General features: G+C 37.7%; 1 protein-coding gene across 5 annotated transcripts in view; it reads right to left on the reverse strand.

The window, feature by feature from the left end:
• Nucleotides 1-375: 375 nt before the first annotated feature.
• The window catches only part of RAP1A (RAP1A, member of RAS oncogene family), an 86,017-nt gene continuing 70,481 nt past the window's right edge, over nucleotides 376-15,911 (reverse strand). For 4 of the 5 annotated variants that reach the window (XM_010830822.1, XM_010830823.1, XM_010830820.1 and 1 more), the window contains exons 5-8: nucleotides 15,518-15,658; nucleotides 13,471-13,614; nucleotides 7,424-7,539; nucleotides 378-4,401 (exon numbers count right to left, since the gene is read on the reverse strand). In XM_010830822.1, coding sequence (XP_010829124.1) covers nucleotides 7,453-7,539; nucleotides 13,471-13,614; nucleotides 15,518-15,658 — 372 coding nt within the window. In that variant the 3' untranslated portion in view covers nucleotides 378-4,401; nucleotides 7,424-7,452. Of the gene's footprint in view, nucleotides 4,402-7,423; nucleotides 7,540-13,470; nucleotides 13,615-15,517; nucleotides 15,659-15,911 lie in introns of all 5 variants that reach the window. The other variant, XM_010830821.1, reaches the window with a different exon arrangement.

Here is a 15,911-nt window from a genome sequence, read left to right on the forward strand (position 1 = left end):
CTTCAGTGAAACCTAAACCTGTGACCAGCACCACATTCCCTCTGCCCCAAACTGCTGCCCCTTTACTCTCCTTCTCTTCTCCATAGTGCTACACACACACACACACACACCCTTTTGCCACCTGCCAGAAACTCCACAAGGGAAGGGATTTTGGTTTGTATTATTCTCTGATGCACTGCCAACAAGCAGGTCAGCACCTGGCAAACCAAAGAGGTATAGTGAATATTTGCTGATAAGCCTGTAAGGGTCATACCTTGTTCTGCTTTATAAACCCTGCAAGAATTTTTACATGGTTGAAAGTAGGCACAAGAACTTGCATTTGGTTAAGCTTTTAAAAGTGCATTGAAAACAACACCTCAAAATAAGAGTCACATCACTGCTTAAAATGGGAAGTTTTATTAAGATTTTTCCTCAATAGGAACAGCCAAGCCCATGCTTCTTAAGAGAAGCGATCAGCAGGAAATGCATGTCACACCTTGGGCCCAGAACCACAGGAAACTTCTGAACAAGCTCTTGTTGATGTCTGCAAAATAGAATTCATGCTGTCTCCCAGAAAACAGAACTAGGCACCCAGTTCAAAGTCTCCAACTGTTCTCAACAAGAATATTTAAGCAAGATATGGCATTAGATGAATGGACTATATATTCAACAAACCCAAGATGAAGCTGTAGTAAGAAAAATCCATGTTGAACGCAATGTCGATACTACATTTTCAAAAATAATTTTCATTTTTTACATTTTTGGAGAATAGAAATGCTAAAAGTTGGGTGGCCAGACTGCCTCAAAGCTCACATTCATTTCCTTCCCAGCAAGATGGGCTCTTTCCAGACCCTGAACAAGCAACCAAACCACTCTTCCCTTTCAAGTCTGGAGCTGAGTCAAGAAGGGCTATTTTATTTTAACACACATTTAAGTAGCACCTTAAATAAGTACAAGACCCAAATAAATCAAAGGTTTTGCTCCCTTCCTCCAAATACCTGACCAATTCTTCACACTTTGGTTTCACAACACACATATTTATGAGTGTATTTTACACCCTCTAACATTCTACTGATTGCTTACAAAGGAAAATACTAAGGTAATCTTTATATCTTTCTGTCCCTCAGTCCTGAAAACAAAAATTGGATCATGAGCTAACAAAGACATATGTACCTATGAGGATAATGAGGCAAAAATTTGAAACTGGGAGGTCCAGAAAATGAAGAATGTTCATATGTGGAAAAAAACAGTCCCAGGCCAAGACATATGTACCGATGAGGATAATGAGGCAAAATATTTGCAATTGGGAGGTTCAGAAAATGAAGAATGTCCATATGTGGAAAAAAACAGTCCCAGGCCAAGTATCTCATTTTAATAAAGTTGGTAATAAAGATTAGTATATTCCCAAGGAGTAACTTTTTCCAAGTATATTCTAACTTCTAAGAAGCATACTGTTTCACCAAGGAGTAAAAGGCACCAGTTATGATGGCAAATTAAGGTGCAAGAGATCAGTTCAAAGTTGTAGGGGAAGAGAGTAATACCACTATCCATCTCGAAACATTTCTAAGAGAATTTACCCTGTGGACACACTAGTGAATTACTATTCATATCTCAGATGAATTTCTTATATCTTCTTTGTCCAATTAAAAACTCATGAGGGAAGGCATTTTATTGCCTCTTGGTGAGGCACGCAGTGTTTATAGAATAGATGGCTTTAATATATATTTTTAATTCAATGCTGGCAGAAGCGTTAACTGATACTGAAGCTCCCCCTGGTGGAGGGTAAAATTATAGATAACATATTTATTGTTAAGTTTTTAAAACTATGATTGGGGCACTACTAAGCCATTCAAGTTGTTTGTATTCAAAGTGGGAAAGAGCAAACAATCAACTATGACATCAAGTCTCCTTTAAATCATAATATTACTCATATAACCAAAGTTATTATACTTAAATAGCCATAAATACTAATATGCTATCAGTTCTTGAATATTTACCATATGAGATTCATATAATATCCTTGAGGACTTTTAAATTTTATGCTATAAAAATACATCACTATTTTCAGGTACCCTCCCTTATGGAACCAAGACTAAGGACTCCACATAGAGACATTATAAAAGCACACCTCTCTCATTTTCTGACAGGATACCTTTCCCTCTTGCTCAGCAATGGCAGATTTCTTTCGGATAGCGATGCATACCTCTGATTTTAGCTGGTCCTGCTCTGTACACTACTGTGTGCCAGAAGGGCATTTTTCTTCACAATTCTACCTTTATCCCAAGTGGACTGTATAAGATGTAACAAATCCAGTACCTGTCATGTTCTAAAACAGAGGACATGGAGTTCACGCTACTCCTTAAGCAGACTGGAACTTGGGAGTTATTTAAAATAATTCCTACTTAATCTGGCAAATAACTATACAATCTGTGTAACAGGTAATATCTAGAAATGTTTGCTCGCTTATGAGATGTTTGTCTATGATTTTAAGTCCAAAGGAATGTTTGAGAGGTGTGTTTTAAAGAAGAACGACTTTAGAGGACCTTAAAATATGCCACACTGACCTGGACAGACCGGCCCTAATGCTTCGCTTATTTTTCAAATTTATTGCATTTAGGAGATTTTGGCCCCTCAGTCCCAGACATATGTATAACTGGATCAGCAGAAGGTAAGTATTAGGTAACTAAGTTTATTAGAAACTTAAAAGAATACAATTTCCAAAAAAATTTTTTACAATATTTTAACATTTTCTCAGGTTGGTCAGAACTTACATTTGAAATTTGATCTTGAAATGTCAATTTAGTAACTGATGGGGCTGACCACACTCCTGGAAAGTCTCAGCAAGGCGTGAACACTACTTCACACCCAGTTGCAATGAGACAGCGTCTAGATCCCTGAGCAATGATTTAGACTTTCTAGGACTGGTCTCCTTGATATTCAGTAACAAGGCACAGGGTTTCCCAAGCTTCTTTCCTTCTCCAGTACTTAAGTGGCTAATGAGCTGTTTGGCTCTACTTCATGGCATACATAAGTCATATCACTCTAGGTCCATGATCTACTTAAGCCCCAACTTCTGCAAAAAATGGAAAAAAACTGGGAAGGAAAAGAAAAGCACCACTATATAGCCAGCTAAAAATTTTAACTTAGCAACCTTTTCCATATGACCACCACTATACTGCTTCTTACACAGCTGAAGAAAAAGCAACTGACACATCCTTTATATGCTTTTTCACTTTCACCCACTTTTCTTAGATACTTCAATCTACAATACTATGAAGCAAATCTGAAAAATTTTACATAACATTTCATGGTGGACTTATACTCAACAAATTAACAATGGCAAAAGGATTTCCTTGATGAAATTACAAGCTGGGGAAGACTGGAAGTAGTAAAAGTTAAACCCTGATACAGTGTTAAACTTATCTTTTTACATATAAAAATAATACACAGTGGGATATTTTATTCAATAAGATACAATCTTTAAGATCAAGAGAGAATATACAAAACTATTGTATGTAGTATGATGTATTTCACTGTATAATAGGAATAAATATTATAGAACAGAAAGTGCGAGGTCTGCTCATAGAGAAATCACCACTTACTTAGGGGTTTAAAGCCAAGTGCTCTGCAGGTACCAGTCAGAAAGGAGCTACTGCTGCATTTAAAACAATGTGGTCATTATAAAATAAAGCCCTTAAATCTATAAACAATAACAAAACACACAAACCAAATGAAAATGTACTAAAATTTAATCATCCATAAAAGCTGTAATTTAATCTGACAGTAAAACACAAGAAGCGATATTAGAGTGGGTTTAGTCTATTATAGATTTCAGCTTTGAAAGCCATAGAAATCAGTATCCCAGTTTTTTCCCTATAAAAGACCCATTTTTCCAAAGCATTATGCACAAACAATTTTAATTAGAATATAATGACAGAATGATATTTCATAATTTTTTAAATATAAAATGAAGTCAATGACTCAAAAAAGTTATCTGCTGCAATGAGTTTGAGGGGAAATTTTTTCATAATCTATACCATTACAGATAAAGTATAATGGTTCAACTTTTAGTGCTTGACAGGGAGGAAACATGATAAAAAGGTCAATATGAAATCATTTGATTATAGTAGCAATATCTAACATTTGAAATGCATCCATGCTCTTTTGTATAATCATATTAGAGTCAAGTATATTTATTTTCACATCTGTTATAACTGCTATTGCAAAGGAGAAATACTATTGTCTTATTTTCCAAGAGATATACACAGAGCAATTCTTTTCTCCAGGGAACTTGTGCAAACCAATATAAGATCTAAATTCTTCACATAATATATAAAACAGGAGAAGCCTCTTCAGATTTGTTTTTTGAAGTATGGAATGCTGGCACTTTCCAATTAGGCAACAGTTCTTCATTCCTGTAATCTAGAACATCGAATAGATACAGATATATATATACATATATATATATATTTATATGTATGTTTAATCTCAATGTCAGAACATGATAGTAAATAGATATCTAGTATTATAGAAAGAAATGTTTTTAGCTGATCATTAGATAACTAAATATATTAAACAGATATAGTAACAAGGTTATTTTAAACTCTTTAAAATGTTTTTAAAAACAGTTTTATTGTATTTCGTGTTTCACAATGTATCCAGCAGTCCTGTCTGTACAGAGGAAAACAGTGATGATTTCCACCCCATTATCACCTTATTTTTAAAAGTTCCTTTTCTACTAAGAAAACAACTCATGGCTGCATCAACTTTCCATGGAAAATTCTTTAATTCAACCATTTTATGGTTATTATATTAGAGCTGTAAGTATTACTGTTAGCCGTTCAGTCATGTCCATCTTTTTGAGACCCCATGGACAGTAGCCCGTCAGGTTCCTCTGTTCATGGAATTCTCAAGGCAAGAATACTAGAGTGGGTATGGAGTGTTTAGCCATTCCCTTCTCCAGGGGATCTTCCCAACCCAAGGATTGAACCTGGGTATCCTGCATTGCAGGCAGATTCTTTACCATCTGAAGTACCAGGGAACTCCATATTAGGGTTACCTCTTCCAATTTAGGCTAGGTCAAAAAGAGATAATACAGAAATAGCTGATGCCTGTTTTCAAGGGCAGAAAATTCAAAGTAAGGATTACTATTCAGCAGAAAAAAATTAGGTTAAAGGAGTAATTCCCTGAAGATGAATTTCTTTCCTCCATTTTCAAAAGTAGGACATATTAGAAAAAGACTAACATGTTTCAATATGATTTTGCCTAATGGCTAAGGCTAGATAAGTTGCCCTTAAGGTTCACATACTCTTTCTAAAAACACTTAAGAGTTGCTGTTTAAATTTATTCTGTATCTCAGTACCTTTTAAATGGGATCAACATGGCACTTCAAGCCTATAGCTCTGCAAAGTATTCTGATTACTAAGTGACCTACTATTTGGTATTATCAAATAGGCACAGAGGTCCTGGGTAACATTAAATATATTGAAGGCTGAATTACCTATCAGAGTCTAAGAATTTATGCAACCAGGATGAAAGTCTTATTTCTAGATTTGTCAAGATTTCTTTCCTCTAAGGTAAACTCACAGTAATACACTGTAGTGTGTATATGAATGAATATTCACAATAGGCCAGAAGATGGCACCTCTTCCTTTAAACATAAGCTAAAAGGACATTTTCAGAGAACTGGAAATTCAGTGAGAGTCAGCTCAGATAATGATAAAAATGAGGCAGTCATATAAAAGAGTTAAATACATTTCAGAACAGGAACTGGAATTTGGAGTTCTCTTTTCTTTTTACCTTTGTACCCTTCCCTAAAGAAATGCAAATAGCAGCAATTTTATCAATAATCCTCTTCAGAGAGCTGATGATTCATAGCTACTGACTCAAGATTTCACTAAAAGCCTAAAGCAACCATGCGGCCAGAAGCTGTTTTTCCAAAGTCTGACTACCAGAGGCAACCTAGGAACTTTTCTGCTTTCCCTCTACTTTATTTCAAAAGGGGGCATAATTACTCAGTTGTTTCCCCTAAGAGAAATTTGTTCATATCTCTAAGGAAGCACATATTAGTTAATTTGGTACTCTGGAAGAGGTAATCTACTAAATGGACCCAAGGGACTTACAAGAGTTAGCACAACCAACTCTCAAGTGGGGAGCAACTGACTTTCCTCTAAGTGGACCAAGTTTAGTAACAGTCCCATAATTAGCATCAAATTACATCATAAACCCACTTCATGAAAATATTCTTTCATGGTATGGACATGAGTTTGAGTAAACTCCAGGAGTTGGTGATTGACAGGGAGGCCTGGCATGCTGCAGTCCATGGGGTTGCAAAGAGTCAGATACGACTGAGTGACTGAACTGAACTGAATGTTTAGAGATGAAGAACATAAGCAGAAACTGTTCAGGGGATTTAAGTATATAATTAAAGACAAACAAACAAATGGCCCCACACAGCCTGGTTTCTCACTTGATAGGCAGCTTCAATGCTGTCACTAATTTCTCTCCAATGGGTTCACTTAATGAAAACTTAAGTGCTACTTAAAATCAACTACTACTCAGAGACCTACAGAAGAAACATTTGAAAGAAGTCAACCCATACCTGAGAGGAAATAACTACTAAAACTATACTGACATACCATCACACCCAGCAGAACTGCTCAAGTTCCAAGAACTGGCAATACTAAATTTTGAAAGGATGTGGAATTCGTAAACTGCTAGTATGTGTGTAAACTGGTACAACTACTTTGACTTAACAGTTTCCACTAAAGCTAACCACACATACAGTGTACTGTCTGGTCATTCAATTCCTACACACAGAAATGCATATGCATATACGTATATGTGCATAAAGACTTGTACAAGAAAGTGCACAGGAATCATACTTGTTCCTGAGAAGAACTCAAATGTCCGTCAATAGCAGAATACATAAATATACTGCTAGTGTAGTCATACAACAGAAATAAACTACTGCTATATGCAACAAGGATTAGTCTTAGAAACACTTTTGAGTGAAACAAGCCAGACATAAAATAGCACATTATATGCTTTTGTTTCTGCTTCATTCAAAGAGGGGCAAAACTCACTTTTTCCCAGATGAACCACTGTTCCACTTCAATTCAGTATGAATTTGGGTGTGACCTTGGAAGGCTTTCCATCTATTCAACCACTATTTTTTGAATACCCATTCTATACTAGGTACTGGGGATGCTTTGGAGCAAAACAGATATGATTCCTGCCCTCCCTCAGAGAGCCTAGACCCTCACTGAGAAAAAGACAAATTTTCCAACAGATGAACATATCTACAAGTTATATAACACATTTACATTTACAAATTACAGAAGCCTGGAAATACCCCAATAGGTGAAGTGGGAAGTGGTTAACGGTGGGGAAAGCCCAACCTAAGAGGCTGAGAAAGGTGTTTGTTCTGCTTTTAGCACCTTACCTGGCTCAGAGCTGCTGCTTACTGTGGGTCTAAAGCAGCAGACACGATTTCTTTTTAGGCTTCTTCTTTTCCACTGGTGTTTTTCTATTTATCTGTCTGACCAGGTCATAAAATATCTAAATAAAAGCAAGAAAAAAGTAGTACTTATTCAAACAATATTTGAGACCTTTTTCCATAAAACAATCTCGATTCTGTTAAATATTTTTCTGCTCTTGGGTCTGTATTTCGTCGCTTATCAGCAGGTCTCAGACACTCCAGCTGATTTTCAGTCAGGGTAAGGCAGGACTTATCTATTTACAATGAAAGAAATACATTTGTTCTTAGATACTCAATAACAAGTTAATAAAAAGAATTAGTAGTGAAGAAATAAGAGAAATCACATTCTTCACGGAATCTTCTATGCTTCAAAAACCTAATTATACTTGTTTTATTTTTTAAAAATTTCAAACTTATAGAAAAGGTGCAAGATTAGCACCAAGAACTTAAGTATTTTCTTCACCCATGTTCACCAATTAGTAACATTCTGCCAAGTGTATATTTTTCCAAAGAGGAAATGCAGATGTCCAACAGGCACATAAAAAGATGCACAACATTGCTAATCACAGGGAAATGCAAACTAAAATGGCAACAAGACACCACCTCACATCTCTCAGAATGGCAAGCATCAAAAGGAATACAAATAACAAATGTTGGTGAGGATGTAAAGAAAAGGGAACGCTCACATATTGTTGGTGGGAATGTAAATTGGTGCAGCCACTCTGGAAAACAGTATAGAGGTTTCATAAAAAACTAAAAACAGAATTATCATATGACCCAGCAATTCCACTCCTGGGCACATATCCAATGAAAAACACTGATTTGAAAAGGTACATGCCCACCCATGTTCATAGCAGCATTATTTACAAGTGCAAGATATGGAAGTGTCTACCAACAGATGAATGGATAAAGAAGATGTAGTGTACATACACAATGGAATACTACTCATCATGGGCTTAGTTGCTCAGTCGTGTCTGACTGACTCTTTGTGACCCCATAGACTGCAGCCTGCCAGGCTCCTCTGTCCATGGGGATTCTCCAGGCAACAATACTGGAGTGGGTTGCCATGCCCTCCTCCAGGGGATCTTCCCAACCCAGGGATCAAACCCAGGTCTCCCACACTGCAGGCAGATTCTTTTACCTTCTGAGCCACCAGGGAAGCCCACTAATCATAATAAAGAATAATTAAATTTTGCCATTTACAACAATATGTATTGGACTTAGAGGGCATTAGGCTAAAGGAAGTAAGTCAGACAGAGAAGACAAATATTGTGTAATATCACTTACATGAGGAATTTAAAAAATACAGCTAGTGAATAGAACAAAAAAACCCACAGACTCAGATGCAGAGAACAAACTAGTTGTTACCCATGAATAAAGAAGCCGGGAGAGGCCATATAAGGGTAGGGGGTTAAGAGACACAAACTATCAGGTATAAAATAAGCTATAAGGATTTATTATATAATACAGAGAATATAGCCAATATTTTGTAACTATAATGGAGTATAACCTTTAAAAATTATGAATCACTACACCATACACCTATAAAACATAATATTGTACAGCGAGCATGCTCAGTTGCTGTCATGTCTGACTCTCTGTGATTCCATGGACCAGCTCACAAGGCTTCTCTCTCCATGGGATTTTCTAGGCAAGAATACTGGATTGGGTTGCCATTTCCTATTCCAGGGATCTTCCTGACGCAGAGATTGAACCCACATTCTTGTGTCCCCTGCACTGACAGGTGGATTCTTTAGTACTCCTCCATCTGGGAAGCCCAATATTGTACAGCAACTAGGTGAAAATTGAAGTGTTAGTTGTTCAGTCGTGTCCAACTCTTTGCAACCTCATGGACTGTAGCCCATCAGGCTCCTCTGTCCATGGAATTCTCGAGGCAAGAATACTGGAGTGGACTGCCATTCCCTTCATGTCTCCTACATTGCAGGCAGATATTTTACTGTCTGAACCACCAAAGAAGCCCATACAGCAACTACACTATAAATTAAAAAAATAATTAATGGTCCCAAGATCACAAGCCTAAATTATTTGTTAAGGGGGTACCACTACCAAACAATTTATTCAAAGCTATAAAAGTGCTTCATTTATATTCTTTTCCTTCTGGTCCATCCTACTCAGTTCCATTTTCTTCAAACCATTTAATTCTATTATCTTATTTCTAAGAAAGCTGAAAACATAAGAGTTTATTAACAAAATGGTAGTTTCTGTTTCACACAACTTCAAAACCCTCCAAGAACTTAATATGCATAGTGAAAGTCGCTCAGTCGTGTCCCATTCTTTGAGACCCCATGGACTATACAGCCCATGGAATTCTCCAGGCCAGAATACTGGAGTGGGTAGCCTTTCCTTTCTTCAGGGGATCTTCCCAACCCAGGGATAGAAGCCAGGTCTCCTGCATCACAGGCAGATTCTTTATCAGCTGAGCCACAAGGGAAGCCCATACTTATTATTATGCTTAATATGCATCAGATCAGATCAGATCAGATCAGTCGCTCAGTCGTGTCCGACTCTTTGCGACCCCGTGAATCGCAGCACACCAGGCCTCCCTGTCCATCACCAACTCCCGGAGTTCACTCAGACTCACGTCCATTGAGTCCATGATGCTATCCAGCCATCTCATCCTCTGTCGTCCCCTTCTCCTCCTGCCCCCAATCCCTCCCAGCATCAGAGTCTTTTCCAATGAGTCAACTCTTCACATGAGGTGGCCAAAGTACTGGAGTTTCAGCTTTAGCATCATTCCTTCCAAAGAAATCCCAGGACTGATCTCCTTCAGAATGGACTGGTTGGATCTCCTTGCAGTCCAAGGGACTCTCAAGAGTCTTCTCCAACGCCACAGTTCAAAAGCATCAATTCTTCGGCGCTCAGCTTTCTTCACAGTCCAACTCTCATATCCATACATGACCACAGGAAAAACCATTGCCTTGAGTAGACGAACCTTAGCAGAGGCAAAGTAATGTCTCTGCTTTTGAATATGCTATCTAGGTTGGTCATAACTTTCCTTCCAAGGAGTAAGCGTCTTTTAATTTCATGGCTGCAGTCACCATCTGTAGTCATTTTGGAGCCCAGAAAAATAAAGTCTGACACTGTTTCCACTGTTTCCCATCTAGCCACAAACAAAATCTCATTAGTTCCTCAGCTTTAATACATGAGCTATAAAGTGAAAAATAACAAAAGGATAAACTAAAATAGTAAATTGATCAAAACAGCACATTTCTTCATGCTAGCCAGTCTGGGTTTCTGGTACTAAACAAAATGATAACTGGTTTTGTTGTATTATCCTCAAGGATTTCTTTGGCAAATGGTGCCTACCTCACAGTAGCAGCTGGTTCAGTGATGAGGGCAAGTTCAAACTATGGTTATTTGGTTAGATATGCTGAAAGTCCTCAGCCTAGATTCTTCCTCATCTTTCTGAACTATAGAAAAATCTAAAGGGAACACAGAATAATTTCTTAATCCCTCTGTCATTCCTCAATTGGGATGTCTTGATTCCAATGATTATTCTAGCATCAGCAAAGAACAATTAAGTCCTGATTAAGACTGATGTGATTCTGATACAGCTATATACTACTTTCAGAACACAACTTGTTCACAAAATGATGTGAAACAAGTTTTAAAAAATTATATATTCTACGATATAGACAGTAGAGAATTAAAGAGGGCAATTTAGTTAAGCAGAATGTCCCCAAGCTTGAGACCAAGAGCTGAACTGTGTTAAAGTAGGATCCCTCTATCTTCAGGGACTCAGAGATCACATATGTATTTCCAAAATATTAGTTGTCTGAGAAACTATTAACTACCCATGAAACTCTATAGTTGGATTATCAGGCTATCAAGACAGAAATATTAAAAGAAACAAGTTATTATACTGTCAAGAATTTTTAGCATGACGTTTGTATGTTTTCCAAAAGAATAAAGAGCCTTAAACACCTAATGTATTTCATTTTGTTGTATCATTTTTCTATTTTTGTTTTAAAACATTTATGTCAACAGTCGACTTCAATGAGGCTACTGGTTTCCAATGCAGCAGGCCTCCGAGGGAGGGAGGCCATCCCAGAGGGAGGCTTAGCAGCACGTAAGTTCCCACAAACAGGTAATGCTTCAAAGGTAAGAAATGCCTCCTGTCCCCTCTGGTCCCTGGACCCTGGCCCAGCTCAGCTCTAGCTGGGCCCTATGAAATCTGTGGGTGGGTACCAGTGAGGATAACCACAAGGATGCAGGAACTAGATCCAATCATGCTGCAGATGGTGACCTGGCACTACTATTTCCTTAGCCAAGCTCATCTATCAATCTTGTATTATCTCAAAGTTATCTCCTTGAGATAATTCTCAAAGAGTAAGACTAAACCAAAAATTAAAATTATGATTAGCCATGTTTTACAAGATAATATCTATGAAATCATAATTCTACAACAGGGAAAGCTGAAACAGGAAACATTTCACACTTCCTTTCATTACTTGGCAGTGAATTAAAAGTAAGTGTTGTTGAAGATCACAGCAGAACTTTTCCCCCATTGGTATGTTAACTTCTTTAGGGCATGACCAGTGTCTGTCCAGATGAGTGTTACTGGTGCCTAACACAGAGCCAGGCACACAGGGACATGATGAATACTCAGTGAATAAATAAAATCTGTGAATTTCTTATTTTTATGTATTTATTTAAGCTGGTTTTACCTAAGAAGCAAGCTTTGACATTCTTTATTTTTGTAAAACAGAGGATGTGTATCAAGCTTAAATTTTTTTCACACCACATGTTTAAAATAATTTGGTCATTGTCTATAACCATAAAAGAAAAAGAGACCAAAAGGACCAAAGGCTGGAGAGGAATGGCAAGCAAAAACACACAGAAGACTCTGACAACCCAACCCAGTCTTAACTTTCATCTATGTGGTGTGCTGAATTCTTAGTGACTGCCTGTGATCCTATAAATGGCAAAAGAAAGTGAAAGTGAAGTGGCTCAGTCATGGCCAACTCTTCGTGACCCCCATGGACTGTAGCCTACCAGGCTCCTCCGTCCATGGGATTTTCCAGGCAAGAGTACTGGAGTGGGTTGCCATTTCCTTCTCCAGGGGATCTTCCCGACCCAGGGATCAAACGCAGGTCTCCCGCCTTGTAGGCAGACGCTTTTACCATCTGAGCCACCAGGGAAGTCCTAAAGATAAATGGCAAGCACACTGGCAAATGAGAACGTTTGCTCTACTAGGAAAGGAAAGAAGTCTATTTCATTTTTTTGTTTGTTTTAAAGCCTGATGTTAAAATTAACAAAAGCAAGGGAACCTCTTAATATTTCGCTTGCATGTGGTGGTGGCAGTTGGGAACTGCACTCATCTTTTAGGGATCCAGTAAACCATTGGCCCTTTACACTCAGGCAGACAAGCTCACTTGTTAAGCATTCCTGTCCCCAGCTGTGTTCTCAGGATAGCGGAATGCTTAAGTCATGGACAGAAAAAGCCTTGTACACCTGCTCTAACAGGCCTAAAAGACAGAGTGAATTATAGCTCTGTATCCATCCACTCACACAGATTCTTCGAGTCATACACCAAAGGGAAGCACGACTCAAATTACACGACGTCTTTCTGTACAACGTAAGTTCATTATAGTAACTACCTTGATTTCTGTATTTTTCTACTGAATTTTACAACCTGTTTACACACATCTGCATAGCTAACTGCTGTAAGACAAGGGTGATATGCCAATTTTCACACACCACTTTCTGGTGTGTCATTTAGAGGCTTAGCAGGATTTAAAATACACTTTCTTTAACTTAAACTTCCCCTTTGCCGAAAAGGTAAGTATATATGTTCTCATTATAGCCATCAAAGTGATTTTATACAGAGAAGGAATATAGTTTCTAGGAATTAGTGTTTTCCATAAACTGATGAAGATTGCTTAAAAGAACACTGCTTTTTCTTTTTAAAAAGTTGTTTTTAACTGTTAGCTTGAAAGAAGGGAAACTCAAAAGGCACTTATTTGTGCTGCCTCACAGCTGTTGGTTACCTCATTAACGTTGATCTTTGACTTTGCAGAAGATTCTAAAAAGGCACAGTTACACCACTGTCTTGCTAAATTCTGACCCTGTTCTTTGCCAACTACTCGCTCGTCTTCCAGGTCACACTTATTGCCAACCAAAATCATTGGAACCTGTGGAAAGGAAAAGACATATAATAAGCAACCAACATACTTGTTACTCAGCTTCTGATAAGCAAGCAACTACCCTCCACCAACTAAAATGTGTTAGGATTATTAGTTTCACCAAAGAAAAGTGAAAGTGAAAGTCACTCAGTCATGTCAGACTCTTTGTGACCCCATGATGTAGCCTGCCAGGCTCCTCTGTCCATGGAATTTTCCAGGCCAGAATACTGGAGTGGGAGCCATTCCCTTCTCTAGGGGATCTTCCCAACCTAGGGATTGAACCCAGGTCTTCCACAATGCAGGCAGATTCTTTACCATCTGAGCCAGGGAAGCCCATAAGCTTCACCAAGTGCTTTAAAAAAGGTGTATGTATGTGTGTTGGGGAGAAGATGCAAGGGGAAGAGACAGAAAAAAATGGACAAGATTCTACCACATTGATCTGCTAAAATCATTTTAAGAATATAATCCCAAAATTATTATGTGGACTCATGCTAATGGCTGAATTCCAAGTAGAAAAATATGAAGGAAAAGGAAATGCCTGCAATACAGAGAAGAACATACTCAATGGTCTGGGTGTGTGTTAAGTGCCTCAACTCACAGGACCAACAAACGTCAAAAACACAGCACAACCAACACAGTAATAAGTTTTACTTCTAGATCTGAAAACTAGCTTAGGTGAGACATGAAGAAACAGTAAGACTAAAAATAAAGCCACTGAGCAGCTATGTCTTCATCTATGATTTGATCTCTAGTTTATTACATGGGATAAAGAGATTAACATTATCAGAGTTCAGTGATTTGCATGTAATTGCCTATGAAAAAAGAACTCTCTTAGATGAATTAGTCATGGGAAGAAAGAGAACTATTCATTAGGTTATGGCTGGTCATGAGTCATATGGTGCAAACCCCTCCTGCCTACAATATCACCCAAAGTCATGGTGCTGAGCAGGTGCCTGTGTTCCCATCAATAATGAGTGAGAACACACAGAAACAGAAAGGAAGGTCCAGATGAAATTTTATACCCTAACTTACACAACTTTTGAAAAGGAACTTTGTAATTCAAAACGGAGACAAACATGTAAAATACAGATTTCATCTTTGCAAAAAGGCACGTTATACATCAAATAATTTTTCTAAAACAGTATATTTTACCACAATAAAAAATTAACATTAAAAAAATCTAAAACAAAAATAATTATAAAAACTGAGTTAATTAAAATATTTAATATAATTCAAAGGAAATAACTAAGTAAAAACTGTACCGAGAGAATTTTAGAAATGGGAACAAAGCTTTATGGTTCTTGATAATGTTCTCTGAACACTGTTTTTGACATTAACTAACTGCCACCTTTCCAAGCAAAATCTGAGTCCCCCTTCTGCTACCAAGTAGTCTTTGACTTTTCTTTTTTCACTACACTTGTGACCCATGTAGCACATGGTGGGTCATAAGTGCAGCGGAAAAAGAGGAACTTTACATACGTGTCCTTCATTTCATGTCCTTTCATTTCATTTCTAACCATCTCATCGGCATATCTGTTGTTGTTTAGTTGCTAAGTCGTGTCTGACTCTTGCAACTCCATGGACTGTTGCCTGCCAGGCTTCTCTGTCCATGCAGTTTTCTAGGCAAGCGGAGTGGTTTGCCATTTCCTTCTCCAGGGGCTCTTCCTGACCCAGGGACTGAACCCGTGTCTCCTGCTTGGCAAGTGGATTCTATACCACTGAGCCACCTGGGACACCCTCTCAGTATATTATCTGCACGTAAATTTAGAAAGCTTAAAATTGTTTTTGGTTACCGGGCCTCTTTTAGGCACAAGGTAGATACCCTCCAAGTCCCTATTGATACAGAAAATGGATACTTTATATTTGGCCACAGAGAGATGGCAATACACCATATATAGAGAGAAATACTTACATCTTCTGTGTCCTTAACTCGTAAAATCTGTTCCCTCAGGTCTTGTAAGTCATTAAATGTGGACTGAGCGGTAATAGAATATACTAGTGCAAACCCTTGGCCATTCTTCATATACAAATCCCTCATTGCTGTAAATTGCTCCTATAATAAAAACATGCAATAAATTATAAATATGACTCCTTAAATGTACTGAACTGAAACAATAAAATGGAAACAATTTAAATCAGAATAACAACAAGTTAGCTACTGAATTCTTTATTACATGTTATAGTGACAGGAAACTCAAGACATGATACACAGCTTCTGGAAAATCTGAGGTGAATGTTCCTGTCTCCTATTTACCTGACTAAAAACAATAAACTGTAGAATTACAAGGGAAATATTAACCACTTTT

Source organism: Bison bison, unplaced genomic scaffold (assembly GCF_000754665.1).
Source record: "Bison bison bison isolate TAMUID 2011002044 unplaced genomic scaffold, Bison_UMD1.0 scf7180017864519, whole genome shotgun sequence".
NCBI lineage: Eukaryota > Metazoa > Chordata > Mammalia > Artiodactyla > Bovidae > Bison > Bison bison.